The 16781-nt window shown below is 55.4% G+C and overlaps 1 protein-coding gene across 1 annotated transcript in view; it reads right to left on the bottom strand.

The window, feature by feature from the left end:
- Positions 1–7083: 7083 nt before the first annotated feature.
- Positions 7084–16781, bottom strand: part of LOC138651560 (polyhomeotic-like protein 2) — a 62136-nt gene continuing 52438 nt past the window's right edge. Inside the window, exons 14-15 of the mRNA XM_069741854.1 lie at positions 7912–8191; positions 7084–7815 (exon numbers count right to left, since the gene is read on the bottom strand). Coding sequence (XP_069597955.1) covers positions 7661–7815; positions 7912–8191 — 435 coding nt within the window. The 3' untranslated portion in view covers positions 7084–7660. The remainder of the gene's footprint in view (positions 7816–7911; positions 8192–16781) is intronic.

Genomic DNA, 16781 nt, shown 5'->3' with positions numbered 1-16781 from the left:
ATCAGAGGAGCGTGCACAGCAGGAGAACTAATACGACCGAGGAATGTACACGGCCGAAGAAGAGCGATCACGGCCTGTGGTGAAATGTGTGTGAGTGTGTGTGTATATGTATGTATGTATATATATATATATATCTAATGTGCAGTGACCTTATGTATAGGTATTGTGGGACTAGGAACATCTGTCCTGAAAGCTGCACGTTCGCACCCAGGTGTTAATATGTATTTTCCTGGGACAAGTAGAATTCTGTCTCCCATCTCACCAGTGGGTCCTGTTGGAAGCCAAGAAGAAAGGGAACGTTTGGCACCTCTTAGCTCTTGGAAGAGAGATGTCAATTACGGCCTGATAGTATCTCTGTGAGAGCTTTTACACAAAGGATCTCGAGAAAATAATATGTTCATTGGGGGGGCGGCCGTGGTCCAATCAAAAACCAAGCAATTATGATATTAACCTGAGGGGTTGGTCTAGAAACCTGACCTCCAGACTAAAGCTATAAATTAGACCTGTATACAGAGACGTGTTCACATAATGGGGGCGGCCGAGCTGGTGTGATCCAATCTACATTCATCCTACCCTCGAAGCAGAAAGCAACTACTAGTTAGATGATTTCTGTAAGTTTTCTCCTGTTATTTTATATTGTTTTGCATAAGTTGTATGTCTTTTTATTATCATATTTTTATACCTTTTCTTACTGTAAGCACTGAACCTTTTTGTATTAAAGTATAAAACTTTAACAAGTTAAACCTTGAATGTTCTAAAAGAATCCTTAGCCTAAAGTGTATGAGCCTTATGAGTGGTAGACATTATTAGTACTAATATTTCCGGAACTCATCGCCCGCGTATTCGGTGAGTGGTGGCAGCGTGTATGAGCGGGTGTGTGGCCTGGGTCAGTATGTGATTTATGCTCCCATTACAACATAGGACAGAGGTTGAATGCTGGACTGAGAGTGGGGAGATAGATTAACCTTTGTAGGCACAACCCCAAGTCACGTGCTGAGAGTGGGTACGTGATGAATTAGTGACACGGAGTGGAATCCGTGACAGTTGGTGGCGAGCGGTGGGATAGAATTATTTCTGTTAGAGCATTAGTGCATGGTTTAAGCAATTATTCCCTGTACTAAAGAATTGGTATCCTTGCGACGAGTGCACCAGTTCTACAAGGTTCAACTCAGTGCTTACTTAGACATACTTGCAAACAATTTCCCCTCCCCGTTTTTCTTTTCTATCTTTAATTTGGCAAAGGCTGTTCATCGATATGGCAGCCCAGTGCAAGAAGCAGAGCAAAGAGGCTCTGACCGACCTCTGTGAGCAGAGAGGAATAGAGACAGCCGACAGATCCAGAGAGCTGTTGCTATGCGCCTTGGTCGAGCAAGACAGAGCAAGGTGCTGGAACATCTGGGCTAGGAGAGAGCCCACCTCATAGAGACCCAGCAATGCCAGCTCTTGCATCGGAGATACCTGATGGAAATGCCAGTGCTGAGGAGCCTATGGACTGTACTTTACAAATGGACTTACAACGGCTGGGAACAAGTGATCCCAATCTGCGCATGCAGCTTATTCTACAGCACCGACAGGCTGAGAGAGAGGCTACAGAACGCCAGGACCGACAGGCTGAGAGAGAGGTTGCAGAACGCCGGGAGGAGAGAGTTTTCCATCTTCAGATGGCTCCCATAGAGCGGGGTATCAGTCCTCAGATAACCCCCTCCCAGGACATAAATCCAAGAAGACCACGTCTGGAAAACTTCCCTGTGATGGAGAAGGATACGGACTTAGATACTTTCCTTCGGAGGTTTGAAAAAACCTGCAGGCAGTACCATCTACCCCGTGAGCTGTGGGCACAGTATCTAACTCCAAGGTTGAGAGGCAAAGCCCTGGAAGTTTTTGCTGGCCTCCCACCAGAGCTAGATGCGAACTATGAGGCCATAAAAGAGGCCCTGATGAGGAAATACAACCTGACACCAGAAGTGTATCGGAGAAAGTTCCGGAACCTACAACGTGGATCAACTGACAGCTATGCGGATGTTGTGAGCACCTTGAGGACCACGTTCCACCAATGGATCCGGGGACTTTCTGTTAACACTTTTGAGGACTGAACGGATCTTATGGTCAAGGATCAATTTCTTCACATGTGCCTCACAGATGTACGACAATTTATGTGTGATCGGGAGCCACAAACTGCGGATCAGGCTGCAAGGATTGCGGACTGCTATGTGGCGAACAGGATGCCTGAGGTGCGGAAGCCATCGGGATTCAGCTGGAGGGGGGGTAAGCCAAACGGGGACCCTTCTCCCTCTGCCGCCGATCACCAGTGCTGTCCAAGCCCACCTTCTATGGGGCCCCGGGAAATAGACATTCTCTAGGCGATGCACGCCGGTGCTTCTCCTGCAACAAAGTGGGACATGTTAGCGCTGTCTTCCCTGATAGGGAGAAACGCCCAACTACCACCATAAAGCCGTCTGTGTCCCCACTGTCTGTCCTCTTTGTGGCCGCCTCTGATGCGAGGGCTAATGAGAACTGTCAATCTGTCACTGTTGGGAATAAAGTCACCATTGGTCTCAGAGACACTGGGGCAGAGGTGACCCTGGTGCGTCCAGCCATGATAACAACTGCCAATATCATACCAGGAAAGACGATGTCTATAACCGGGATTGGAGGGGTCAGCCCTGCCGTGCCCATGGCCCGTGTGTACCTGGACTGGGGAGCAGGGAAGGGACTGAGAGAAGTGGGAGTATCAGAGGCTATTCCCACCAATGTGCTGCTAGGCATGGACCTGGGGAGGATGGTGTCCCACTATGTTCCTCCCTTGCAAGGAAATGCTACAGAGAAGGTGGAAGCAAGTGACCCACCTGAGATCCCGTGCGAGGCGGGAAAATGCCCCAATGCACAGGACTGTAATTATGTGGCAGCTGTGACCCGGAGTCAGGCTGCAGCTCAGACTCGGGCCCAGAGATTAGAGGATGAGTCTCAGACAGAACTGCCAGGACAGGAGGCCCATACTGTGGTCCCGGAGCCTCCGTACATGGCAGACCCACCAAGGTCCCTGATAACAGACACTGAAGACTCCGCTTCAGACCAGTGCCTGGCAGTCACACTAGGCCGGGGCCTGCAGGCTGACCGTCAGAGCTTCCAGGAGGCCCATACTGTGGTCCCGGAGCCTCCATACATGGCAGACCCACCAAGGTCCCTGATAACCGACACTGAAGACTCAGCTTCAGACCAGTGCCTGGCAGTCACACTAGGCCGGGGCCTGCAGGCTGACCATCAGAGCTTCCAGGAGGCCCATACTGTGGTCCCGGAGCCTCCATACATGGCAGACCCACCAAGGTCCCTGATAACCGACACTGCCAGGCACTGGTCTGAAGCTGAGTCTTCAGTCACACTAGGCCGGGGCCTGCAGGCTGACCATCAGAGCTTCCAGGAGGCCCATACTGTGGTCCCGGAGCCTCCATACATGGCAGACCCACCAAGGTCCCTGATAACCGACACTGAAGACTCAGCTTCAGACCAGTGCCTGGCAGTCACACTAGGCCGGGGCCTGCAGGCTGACTGTCAGAGCTTCCAGGAGGCCCTGCAGACAGATGTCAGTCTGGAGGAGCTCAGATGTCTTGCAGACCGACCCCCTGCTGCTTCTGACAAAGAGAGAGTATACTGCGACCAGGGCAGACTGTATACAGAGACTATCCCCACGGATACTACAGAATCTTGGGACTATGAATGGCGGCTGATCGTCCCTTATCCATTTAGGGAACAATTATTGAGGATTGCCCATGAAATTCCTTTGGCCGGACATCTTGGAATACAAAAGACTAAAGCTCGCCTGACACATAACTTCTATTGGCCCAAGATGGGGACAGATATTGCCAATTACTGCCGATCGTGTGTAGTTTGTCAGAGTTGGAAAGTCCGGGAATATACAGAAAGCTCCATTGATACCACTGCCTGCGATCGATGAACCCTTCCAGCGAGTGGCTGTGGATATCATAGGGCCACTTGCAATCCCTAGCAGCTCTGGCAAAAAGTACATCCTCACAGTGGTGGACTATGCTACACGATACCCGGAAGCTGCGGCACTGTCCTCCATCCCAGCAGACAAAGTGGCGGATGCTTTACTGACTGTGTTCTCTCGTGTGGGTTTCCCTAGGGAAATGTTGACCGATCAGGGAACCCAGGTCATGTCTGATCTGATGGAAAGCCTCTGTGAAAGAATACAAGTACAGCATGTTGTGGCCAGCGCCTGTCATCCCCAAACCAACGGACTCTGCGAGCGTTTTAATGGAACATTAAAGCAAATGCTCAGAATGCTGGTGGAGACTGAAGGGAGAGACTGGGAGCGGTATCTCCCCCATCTGCTGTTTGCCTACAGAGAGGTACCGCAGGCGTCTACTGGATTCTCCCCCTTTGAACTGGTTTATGGGAGGAGGGTCAGGGGGCCACTTGATTTGATTAAGGACTGTTGGGAGGACGACCCCAGAACTACTGGAGTCTCAGTGGTCGAATATGTACTGCGGCTCAGAGAATGCAAAAACTGAGCAACCTGGCCCATGAGAACGTGACCCAGGCCCAAATCACCCAGAAGGTCTGGTACGACCGTAATGCCAGACTAAGGGCCTACGAGGAAGGGCAGGAGGTTTGGGTGTTGGTCCCTATGTTACAGAATAAATTGCAGGCCGCATGGGAGGGACCATATACTGTATATAAGCGGCTGAATGATGTTAATTAGGTGGTGACACTAGATGAGCATGCAAAGCGTCAGAAAGTGTTTCATGTGAATATGCTGAAGGCTCATCATGGCAGGGAGGCCTGTGTCTTACCTGTCTGTAGCCGGCCTGAAGAGGGGGAGGCTGATCTGTTATTAGATGTGGGGGCCGGGACTCAGTACATGGAGTCCCTGGAGTCAGCAGAGTCTAACCCTGAGCTATCCCACAGTCAGAGGTCTGAGCTGATGGGGGCACTCAGCGAGTTCACCGAAGTCTTCACAGGGGAGCCTGGGAGGACACACTTAGCAGTTCACCATGTGGACACTGGTACTAATCCCCCAGTACGGCAGTCTGCACACCGTGTGTCAGCAGAGGTGAAGGCACACATGAGGGAACAGGTAGAGGAGATGCTGAAACTCAAGGTGATACAAAAATCCCAGAGTGCCTGGGCCTCGCCTGTGGTTCTTGTCCCAAAAAACGACCGTACTACCCGGTTCTGTGTAGACTACAGGAAATTAAATATACTGACTACATGTGAGGTCTACCCCCTACCGAGGATAGATGAGCTGTTAGAGCAGCTAGCTAAAGCATCGTACCTCACCATCATGGACCTGAGTAGGGGATACTGACAGAAACCCCTGACCAGAGAAGTGGCTTATGCCACCACTGAGAAGGAATGTTTGGAAATTGTGTGGGCTCTGCAGAAGCTGCAACCATACCTCTATGGGCGAAACTTCACCGGGATAACAGATCATAACCCATTGAGTTGGCTCAACAGAGTAGTTGGGGACAATGGGAAATTGCTTAGATGGAGTTTGATACTTCAGCAATATGATTTCACAATTCAGCATAAGAAGGGAGTTGATCATGGTAATGCTGATGGCCTCTCTCGCCAAGGTGGGGCGGAACCAGATACGTGCTCAGGATCTGACCTGTAAGTCAACCCCCACACACGTTCATAAGGAGGCAGGTGTGAAATATGTATGTATGTATGTATGTATGTATGTATGTATATACACATACACACACACACACATCTGTCCTGAAGGCTGCAGGTTCGCACCCAGGTGTTAATATGTATTTTCCTGGGACAAGTAGAATTCTGTCTCCAATCTCACCAGGGGGTCCTGCTGGAACCCAAGACGAAAAGTAACATTTGACACCTCCTCTCTCTTGGAAGAGAGATGTCAATTACGGCCTGATAGTATCTCAGAGCCATTACACAAAGGAACTCAAGAGAAAATAATATTTATTTGGGGGCGCGGCCGTGGTCCAATCAAAAAACAAGCAATTATGATATTAACCTGAGTTGCTGGTCTAGAAACCTGACCTCCAGACCAAAGCTACAAATTAGGGCTGTATACAGAGAATCGTGTTCACATGTAAGGGCAGCCTGAGACGCTGATGTGTTCCACCAACTCCATTCACCCCCCCGCAGGGAGCAGAAAGCAGACTACTAGTTGGATGATTTCTGTAAGTTTTCTCCTGTTATTTTATACTGTTTTGCATAAGTTGTATGTCTTTATCATATTTTTATAACTTTTTCTTACTGTAAGCACTGTACCTTTTTTGTATTAAAGTATAAAACTTTAACAAGTTGAACCTTGAATGTTCTAAAAGAATCCATAGCCTAAGGTGTGTGAGCCTTATGAGTGATAGACATTATTAGTATTAATATTTCTGGGACTGATCGCCAGTGTATTCAGTGAGTGGTGGCAGCACGTATGAGCGGGTGTGTGGCCTGGGTCGGTGTGTGATTTATGCTCCCATTACAGCATAGGGCAGAGGTTGAATACTGGACTAAGAGTGGGAAGATGGGTTGTGCTTGCTAGGGTTAATCTAAGTCACGTGCTGAGAGTGGGCACGTGACAAATTAGTTACACCACAGAGAAGGGATCTGTGACACGGTGGAAGAGCGCGCACACACACACACATATGAGGAGCACGTTCACGGCCAAAGATCAGAGGAGTGTGCACAGCAGGAGAGCTAACACGGCGGAGGAGTGTACACGGCCAAAGAGCGAACACGACCAAGGAGCGTGCACACACGTCAGAGGAGCGTGCAGCAGCACAGAACTTCAGCCTAGGTATAAGGGGAGGAAAGTAGAAAGACAAAGCGAGCAGCGCCCATCAGACAGCGCTGATCAGACCGGCTTCTTTTATTGGAGCCCTGGGTCCGGCGGAGGGAGGTTGTTACTCTCTTGGGAAGGCTCCAGCCTCTGCCAGGAAGGATCTGGAGCAGAGGTTTTCCTGGACTTTGTGGTGTGACCACTGCAGACCCCCAGGAAGGTCCCGGAGGCCAATGTGATATTAATCACACATTTATCACCGGATGGCGAGAACCGCACACGGGAATGTGAAATGATGAAACAGCCGAAACGGCATTAATACAACTGCAACTTTATTTATAAAATAAAGATAACACGGCCTTTATACGCGAGCACCAAGAGCGCTGCCACCGATCCCTGACAGTCTGCAGTAGTCTGGGCCTCTACCAGGGATGATGTGGTCAGAGAAAGTCATGGCATGAGCAAAGACCATTCCCCAGGGTACGAGGACAATCGTCATCTGTCCATGTAATATGGAGGCTGCCGCTGTCCTGATGGTAGAGGACGGGCCCCTCCAGTCAGCGAGGGCCACACCAGTCTGGCTCAGCCACTACAGGAGACTGAGGGGACAGAATGGGCCCCGCTGCCAGCACTACTTCCCTGAAGTCTGAGGACAGGTCACCTCCAACGACCAGCCTCATAACGGGAATCAAAAAAGGCTCCCAACAATGAAATGGCGGTGGATACAAAGCTACAAATTCATTCTGCCGAAAACGGGAGAAACCGTATAAAATAGAGAATCTGCTCATAAAAATATAGAAAACAAGGAAAACTCCTATAAATAACAGTTCCCCGGAGGCCAACAGCCCCGCAGATGTCGCTGCCCCCACAACGATCCGCCGAGCCCTCCGCTGGTTACGAGTCCTTCAGCATGCTGATTCGGGCGTACAGCTTCAGCGCTGGCCCCAGCTTAATGTTCATGGCGCCCATCAAGTGGTCCTCCTTCAGCAACAGCAAGGCCTGGCCATCAATCTCCTGGACACGAAACTCCTCAGAGATCTCCTTACACCCTGCACAGAGAAGAAGACATGGAGATGGGGGTCCTGACAGAGGAGCGGCCACCATCTCCGATGTGGAGACCCCCCACTGGGTCAAGAATCACACACCTGGCAAGGACCGGATGAACTCGTAGACATCTTCCACGTTCCACTTGGTGGGATCACGCGGTAAGAAGTTGTGAAGACCCCGCTGTAGACCCGTCAGCTCCAGACCACGCTCAAAGTGGCGACGGCGGGACAGGGAGGAGATGGCGGACATGGGGGATAAGGGCTCCTCATAGCTGGAGTGGTCCGAGCAGCGGCTGGAGTCCTCCTGGCTGTTATTGTGATTGAGGTTGGAAGTTGTAGTCAGAGGCGCAACACTGATGGGAGTGATGGTCTCCGACATCTGTGGGGAGAACCGCGAGACGTGAACAGAATGCTCCCCGAGCTCAACCGTACGAAGCCCCCGCTGACCCCACTACAGCCAGTGCTAGAGAAGTAATACCCCCACCCCTCGGCTCTAGTGCCCCCCACCCCAGAGAAGACCCCTGACCCCACTACAGCCAGTGCTAGAGAAGTAATACCCCCACCCCTCGGCTCTAGTGCCCCCCACCCCAGAGAAGACCCCTGACCCCATTACAGCCAGTGCTAGAGAAGTAATACCACCACCCCTCGGCTCTAGTGCCCCCCACCCCAGAGAAGACCCCTGATCCCACTACAGCCAGCGCTAGAGAAGTAATACCCCACCCCTCAGCTCTAGTGCCCCCCACCCCAGAGAAGACCCCTGACCTCACTACAGCCAGTGCTAGAGAAGTAATACCCCACCCCTCAGCTCTAGTGCACCCCACCCCAGACCCCTGACCCCACTACAGCCAGTGCTAGAGAAGTAATACCCCACCCCTCAGCTCTAGTGCACCCCACCCCAGACCCCTGACCCCACTACAGCCAGTGCTAGAGAAGTAATACCACCACCCCTCGGCTCTAGTGCCCCCCACCCCAGAGAAGACCCCTGATCCCACTACAGCCAGTGCTAGAGAAGTAATACCCCACCCCTCAGCTCTAGTGCCCCCCACCCCAGAGAAGACCCCTGACCCCATTACAGCCAGTGCTAGAGAAGTAATACCCCACCCCTCAGCTCTAGTGCCCCCCACCCCAGAGAAGACCCCTGACCCCACTACAGCCAGTGCTAGAGAAGTAATACCCCACCCCTCAGCTCTAGTGCCCCCCACCCCAGAGAAGACCCCTGATCCCACTACAGCCAGCGCTAGAGAAGTAATACCCCACCCCTCGGCTCTAGTGCCCCCCACCCCAGAGAAGACCCCTGATCCCACTACAGCCAGTGCTAGAGAAGTAATACCCCACCCCTCAGCTCTAGTGCCCCCCACCCCAGAGAAGACCCCTGACCCCACTACAGCCAGTGCTAGAGAAGTAATACCCCACCCCTCAGCTCTAGTGCCCCCCACCCCAGAGAAGACCCCTGACCCCATTACAGCCAGCGCTAGAGAAGTAATACCCCACCCCTCAGCTCTAGTGCCCCCCACCCCAGAGAAGACCCCTGACCCCATTACAGCCAGCGCTAGAGAAGTAATACCCCACCCCTCAGCTCTAGTGCCCCCCACCCCAGACCCCTGACCTCACTACAGCCAGCGCTAGAGAAGTAATACCCCCACCCCTCAGCTCTAGTGCCCCCCACCCCAGACCCCTGACCTCACTACAGCCAGCGCTAGAGAAGTAATACCCCCACCCCTCAGCTCTAGTGCCCCCCACCCCAGAGAAGACCCCTGATCCCACTACAGCCAGTGCTAGAGAAGTAATACCCCCACCCCTCAGCTCTAGTGCCCCCCACCCCAGAGAAGACCCCTGATCCCACTACAGCCAGTGCTAGAGAAGTAATACCCCACCCCTCAGCTCTAGTGCCCCCCACCCCAGAGAAGACCCCTGATCCCACTACAGCCAGCGCTAGAGAAGTAATACCCCACCCCTCGGCTCTAGTGCCCCCCACCCCAGAGAAGACCCCTGACCTCACTACAGCCAGCGCTAGAGAAGTAATACCCCACCCCTCGGCTCTAGTGCCCCCCACCCCAGAGAAGACCCCTGATCCCACTACAGCCAGTGCTAGAGAAGTAATACCCCACCCCTCAGCTCTAGTGCCCCCCACCCCAGAGAAGACCCCTGATCCCACTACAGCCAGCGCTAGAGAAGTAATACGCCATCCCGCAGCTCTAGTGCCCCCCACCCCAGAGAAGACCCCTGACCCCACTACAGCCAGTGCTACAGAAGTAATACCCCACCCCTCAGCTCTAGTGCCCCCCACCCCAGACCCCTGACCCCATTACAGCCAGCGCTAGAGAAGTAATACCCCACCCCTCAGCTCTAGTGCCCCCCACCCCAGAGAAGACCCCTGACCCCACTACAGCCAGTGCTAGAGAAGTAATACCCCACCCCTCAGCTCTAGTGCCCCCCACCCCAGAGAAGACCCCTGACCTCACTACAGCCAGCGCTAGAGAAGTAATACCCCACCCCTCAGCTCTAGTGCCCCCCACCCCAGAGAAGACCCCTGACCCCATTACAGCCAGCGCTAGAGAAGTAATACCCCACCCCTCAGCTCTAGTGCCCCCCACCCCAGAGAAGACCCCTGACCCCACTACAGCCAGTGCTAGAGAAGTAATACCCCACCCCTCAGCTCTAGTGCCCCCCACCCCAGAGAAGACCCCTGACCCCACTACAGCCAGTGCTAGAGAAGTAATACCCCACCCCTCAGCTCTAGTGCCCCCCACCCCAGAGAAGACCCCTGATCCCACTACAGCCAGCGCTAGAGAAGTAATACCCCACCCCTCAGCTCTAGTGCCCCCCACCCCAGAGAAGACCCCTGATCCCACTACAGCCAGTGCTAGAGAAGTAATATGCCATCCCGCAGCTCTAGTGCCCCCCACCCCAGAGAAGACCCCTGATCCCACTACAGCCAGTGCTAGAGAAGTAATACCCCACCCCTCAGCTCTAGTGCCCCCCACCCCAGAGAAGACCCCTGACCTCACTACAGCCAGCGCTAGAGAAGTAATACGCCACCCATCAGCTCTAGTGCCCCCCACCCCAGAGAAGACCCCTGATCCCACTACAGCCAGCGCTAGAGAAGTAATACCCCATCCCTCAGCTCTAGTGCCCCCCACCCCAGAGAAGACCCCTGACCTCACTACAGCCAGCGCTAGAGAAGTAATACCCCACCCCTCAGCTCTAGTGCCCCCCACCCCAGAGAAGACCCCTGATCCCACTACAGCCAGCGCTAGAGAAGTAATACCCCATCCCTCAGCTCTAGTGCCCCCCACCCCAGAGAAGACCCCTGATCCCACTACAGCCAGCGCTAGAGAAGTAATACCCCACCCCTCAGCTCTAGTGCCCCCCACCCCAGACCCCTGACCCCACTACAGCCAGCGCTAGAGAAGTAATACCCCACCCCTCAGCTCTAGTGCCCCCCACCCCAGAGAAGACCCCTGATCCCACTACAGCCAGTGCTAGAGAAGTAATACCCCACCCCTCAGCTCTAGTGCCCCCCACCCCAGAGAAGACCCCTGACCCCACTACAGCCAGCGCTAGAGAAGTAATACCCCACCCCTCAGCTCTAGTGCCCCCCACCCCAGACCCCTGATCCCACTACAGCCAGTGCTAGAGAAGGAATACCCCACCCCTCAGCTCTAGTGCCCCCCACCCCAGAGAAGACCCCTGACCCCACTACAGCCAGCGCTAGAGAAGTAATACCCCACCCCTCAGCTCTAGTGCCCCCCACCCCAGAGAAGACCCCTGATCCCACTACAGCCAGTGCTAGAGAAGTAATACCCCCATCCCTCAGCTCTAGTGCCCCCCACCCCAGAGAAGACCCCTGATCCCACTACAGCCAGTGCTAGAGAAGTAATACCCCCACCCCTCAGCTCTAGTGCCCCCCACCCCAGAGAAGACCCCTGATCCCACTACAGCCAGTGCTAGAGAAGTAATACCCCCACCCCTCAGCTCTAGTGCCCCCCACCCCAGACCCCTGATCCCACTACAGCCAGCGCTAGAGAAGTAATACCCCACCCCTCAGCTCTAGTGCCCCCCACCCCAGAGAAGACCCCTGACCCCACTACAGCCAGTGCTAGAGAAGTAATACCCCCACCCCTCAGCTCTAGTGCCCCCCACCCCAGAGAAGACCCCTGATCCCACTACAGCCAGTGCTAGAGAAGTAATACCCCCACCCCTCAGCTCTAGTGCACCCCACCCCAGACCCCTGATCCCACTACAGCCAGTGCTAGAGAAGTAATACCCCACCCCTCAGCTCTAGTGCCCCCCACCCCAGAGAAGACCCCTGATCCCACTACAGCCAGTGCTAGAGAAGTAATACCCCACCCCTCAGCTCTAGTGCCCCCCACCCCAGAGAAGACCCCTGACCCCACTACAGCCAGCGCTAGAGAAGTAATACCCCACCCCTCAGCTCTAGTGCCCCCCACCCCAGAGAAGACCCCTGATCCCACTACAGCCAGCGCTAGAGAAGTAATACCCCACCCCTCAGCTCTAGTGCCCCCCACCCCAGAGAAGACCCCTGATCCCACTACAGCCAGTGCTAGAGAAGTAATACCCCACCCCTCAGCTCTAGTGCCCCCCACCCCAGAGAAGACCCCTGACCCCACTACAGCCAGCGCTAGAGAAGTAATACCCCACCCCTCAGCTCTAGTGCCCCCCACCCCAGAGAAGACCCCTGATCCCACTACAGCCAGTGCTAGAGAAGTAATACCCCCACCCCTCAGCTCTAGTGCCCCCCACCCCAGAGAAGACCCCTGACCCCACTACAGCCAGTGCTAGAGAAGTAATACCCCCACCCCTCAGCTCTAGTGCCCCCCACCCCAGAGAAGACCCCTGATCCCATTACAGCCAGTGCTAGAGAAGTAATACCCCCACCCCTCAGCTCTAGTGCCCCCCACCCCAGAGAAGACCCCTGATCCCACTACAGCCAGCGCTAGAGAAGTAATACCCCCACCCCTCAGCTCTAGTGCCCCCCACCCCAGACCCCTGACCCCACTACAGCCAGTGCTAGAGAAGTAATACCCCCACCCCTCAGCTCTAGTGCCCCCCACCCCAGACCCCTGACCCCACTACAGCCAGCGCTAGAGAAGTAATACCCCCACCCCTCAGCTCTAGTGCCCCCCACCCCAGAGAAGACCCCTGATCCCACTACAGCCAGTGCTAGAGAAGTAATACCCCCACCCCTCAGCTCTAGTGCCCCCCACCCCAGAGAAGACCCCTGATCCCACTACAGCCAGTGCTAGAGAAGTAATACCCCACCCCTCAGCTCTAGTGCCCCCCACCCCAGAGAAGACCCCTGATCCCACTACAGCCAGTGCTAGAGAAGTAATACCCCCACCCCTCAGCTCTAGTGCCCCCCACCCCAGAGAAGACCCCTGATCCCATTACAGCCAGTGCTAGAGAAGTAATACCCCCACCCCTCAGCTCTAGTGCCCCCCACCCCAGAGAAGACCCCTGATCCCACTACAGCCAGCGCTAGAGAAGTAATACCCCCACCCCTCAGCTCTAGTGCCCCCCACCCCAGACCCCTGACCCCACTACAGCCAGTGCTAGAGAAGTAATACCCCCACCCCTCAGCTCTAGTGCCCCCCACCCCAGACCCCTGACCCCACTACAGCCAGCGCTAGAGAAGTAATACCCCACCCCTCAGCTCTAGTGCCCCCCACCCCAGAGAAGACCCCTGACCCCACTACAGCCAGTGCTAGAGAAGTAATACCCCCACCCCTCAGCTCTAGTGCCCCCCACCCCAGAGAAGACCCCTGACCCCACTACAGCCAGCGCTAGAGAAGTAATACCCCACCCCTCAGCTCTAGTGCCCCCCACCCCAGAGAAGACCCCTGATCCCACTACAGCCAGCGCTAGAGAAGTAATACCCCACCCCTCAGCTCTAGTGCCCCCCACCCCAGAGAAGACCCCTGATCCCACTACAGCCAGTGCTAGAGAAGTAATACCCCACCCCTCAGCTCTAGTGCCCCCCACCCCAGAGAAGACCCCTGACCTCACTACAGCCAGCGCTAGAGAAGTAATACCCCACCCCTCAGCTCTAGTGCACCCCACCCCAGAGAAGACCCCTGACCTCACTACAGCCAGTGCTAGAGAAGTAATACCACCACCCCTCAGCTCTAGTGCACCCCACCCCAGAGAAGACCCCTGACCCCACTACAGCCAGTGCTAGAGAAGTAATACCCCCACCCCTCAGCTCTAGTGCCCCCCACCCCAGACCCCTGACCCCACTACAGCCAGCGCTAGAGAAGTAATACCCCCACCCCTCAGCTCTAGTGCCCCCCACCCCAGAGAAGACCCCTGATCCCACTACAGCCAGTGCTAGAGAAGTAATACCCCCACCCCTCAGCTCTAGTGCCCCCCACCCCAGAGAAGACCCCTGATCCCACTACAGCCAGTGCTAGAGAAGTAATACCCCACCCCTCAGCTCTAGTGCACCCCACCCCAGAGAAGACCCCTGACCCCATTACAGCCAGTGCTAGAGAAGTAATACCCCCATCCCTCAGCTCTAGTGCACCCCACCCCAGAGAAGACCCCTGACCCCACTACAGCCAGTGCTAGAGAAGTAATACCCCCACCCCTCAGCTCTAGTGCACCCCACCCCAGAGAAGACCCCTGACCCCACTACAGCCAGTGCTAGAGAAGTAATACCCCCATCCCTCAGCTCTAGTGCACCCCACCCCAGAGAAGACCCCTGACCCCACTACAGCCAGTGCTAGAGAAGTAATACCCCCACCCCTCAGCTCTAGTGCACCCCACCCCAGAGAAGACCCCTGACCCCACTACAGCCAGTGCTAGAGAAGTAATACCCCCATCCCTCAGCTCTAGTGCACCCCACCCCAGAGAAGACCCCTGACCCCACTACAGCCAGCGCTAGAGAAGTAATACCCCCACCCCTCGGCTCTAGTGCCCCCCACCCCAGAGAAGACCCCTGACCCCACTACAGCCAGTGCTAGAGAAGCAATACCCCCACCCCTCAGCTCTAGTGCCCCCCACCCCAGAGAAGACCCCTGACCCCACTACAGCCAGTGCTAGAGAAGTAATACCCCACCCCTCAGCTCTAGTGCCCCCCACCCCAGAGAAGACCCCTGATCCCACTACAGCCAGTGCTAGAGAAGTAATACCCCACCCCTCAGCTCTAGTGCCCCCCACCCCAGAGAAGACCCCTGACCCCACTACAGCCAGCGCTAGAGAAGTAATACCCCACCCCTCGGCTCTAGTGCCCCCCACCCCAGAGAAGACCCCTGATCCCACTACAGCCAGTGCTAGAGAAGTAATACCCCACCCCTCAGCTCTAGTGCCCCCCACCCCAGAGAAGACCCCTGACCCCACTACAGCCAGTGCTAGAGAAGTAATACCCCACCCCTCAGCTCTAGTGCACCCCACCCCAGAGAAGACCCCTGACCCCACTACAGCCAGTGCTACAGAAGTAATACCCCCACCCCTCAGCTCTAGTGCCCCCCACCCCAGAGAAGACCCCTGACCCCACTACAGCCAGCGCTAGAGAATACCCCCACCCCTCAGCTCTAGTGCCCCCCACCCCAGAGAAGACCCCTGACCCCACTACAGCCAGTGCTAGAGAAGTAATACCCCACCCCTCAGCTCTAGTGCCCCCCACCCCAGAGAAGACCCCTGACCCCATTACAGCCAGTGCTAGAGAAGTAATACCCCACCCATCAGCTCTAGTGCCCCCCACCCCAGAGAAGACCCCTGATCCCACTACAGCCAGCGCTAGAGAAGTAATACCCCCATCCCTCAGCTCTAGTGCCCCCCACCCCAGAGAAGACCCCTGACCCCATTACAGCCAGTGCTAGAGAAGTAATACCCCACCCATCAGCTCTAGTGCCCCCCACCCCAGAGAAGACCCCTGACCCCACTACAGCCAGCGCTAGAGAAGTAATACCCCCACCCCTCAGCTCTAGTGCCCCCCACCCCAGAGAAGACCCCTGATCCCACTACAGCCAGTGCTAGAGAAGTAATACCCCACCCCTCAGCTCTAGTGCCCCCCACCCCAGAGAAGACCCCTGATCCCACTACAGCCAGTGCTAGAGAAGTAATACCCCACCCATCAGCTCTAGTGCCCCCCACCCCAGAGAAGACCCCTGATCCCACTACAGCCAGTGCTAGAGAAGTAATACCCCACCCCTCAGCTCTAGTGCCCCCCACCCCAGAGAAGACCCCTGATCCCATTACAGCCAGTGCTAGAGAAGTAATACCCCCACCCCTCAGCTCTAGTGCCCCCCACCCCAGAGAAGACCCCTGACCCCACTACAGCCAGTGCTAGAGAAGTAATACCCCACCCCTCAGCTCTAGTGCACCCCACCCCAGAGAAGACCCCTGATCCCACTACAGCCAGTGCTAGAGAAGTAATACCCCACCCCTCAGCTCTAGTGCCCCCCACCCCAGAGAAGACCCCTGATCCCACTACAGCCAGTGCTAGAGAAGTAATACCCCACCCCTCAGCTCTAGTGCCCCCCACCCCAGAGAAGACCCCTGATCCCACTACAGCCAGCGCTAGAGAATACCCCACCCCTCGGCTCTAGTGCCCCCCACCCCAGAGAAGACCCCTGATCCCACTACAGCCAGTGCTAGAGAAGTAATACCCCACCCCTCAGCTCTAGTGCCCCCCACCCCAGAGAAGACCCCTGATCCCACTACAGCCAGTGCTAGAGAAGTAATACCCCACCCCTCAGCTCTAGTGCCCCCCACCCCAGAGAAGACCCCTGACCCCACTACAGCCAGTGCTAGAGAAGTAATACCCCACCCCTCAGCTCTAGTGCCCCCCACCCCAGAGAAGACCCCTGACCTCACTACAGCCAGCGCTAGAGAAGTAATACCCCACCCCTCAGCTCTAGTGCCCCCCACCCCAGAGAAGACCCCTGACCCCACTACAGCCAGTGCTACAGAAGTAATACCCCCACCCCTCAGCTCTAGTGCCCCCC

The sequence above is a fragment of the Ranitomeya imitator genome, chromosome 10, assembly GCF_032444005.1.
Source record: "Ranitomeya imitator isolate aRanImi1 chromosome 10, aRanImi1.pri, whole genome shotgun sequence".
NCBI lineage: Eukaryota > Metazoa > Chordata > Amphibia > Anura > Dendrobatidae > Ranitomeya > Ranitomeya imitator.
Note: the sequence above shows the minus strand (reverse complement) of the source record. Positions and strands in the feature narration are given on the sequence as shown.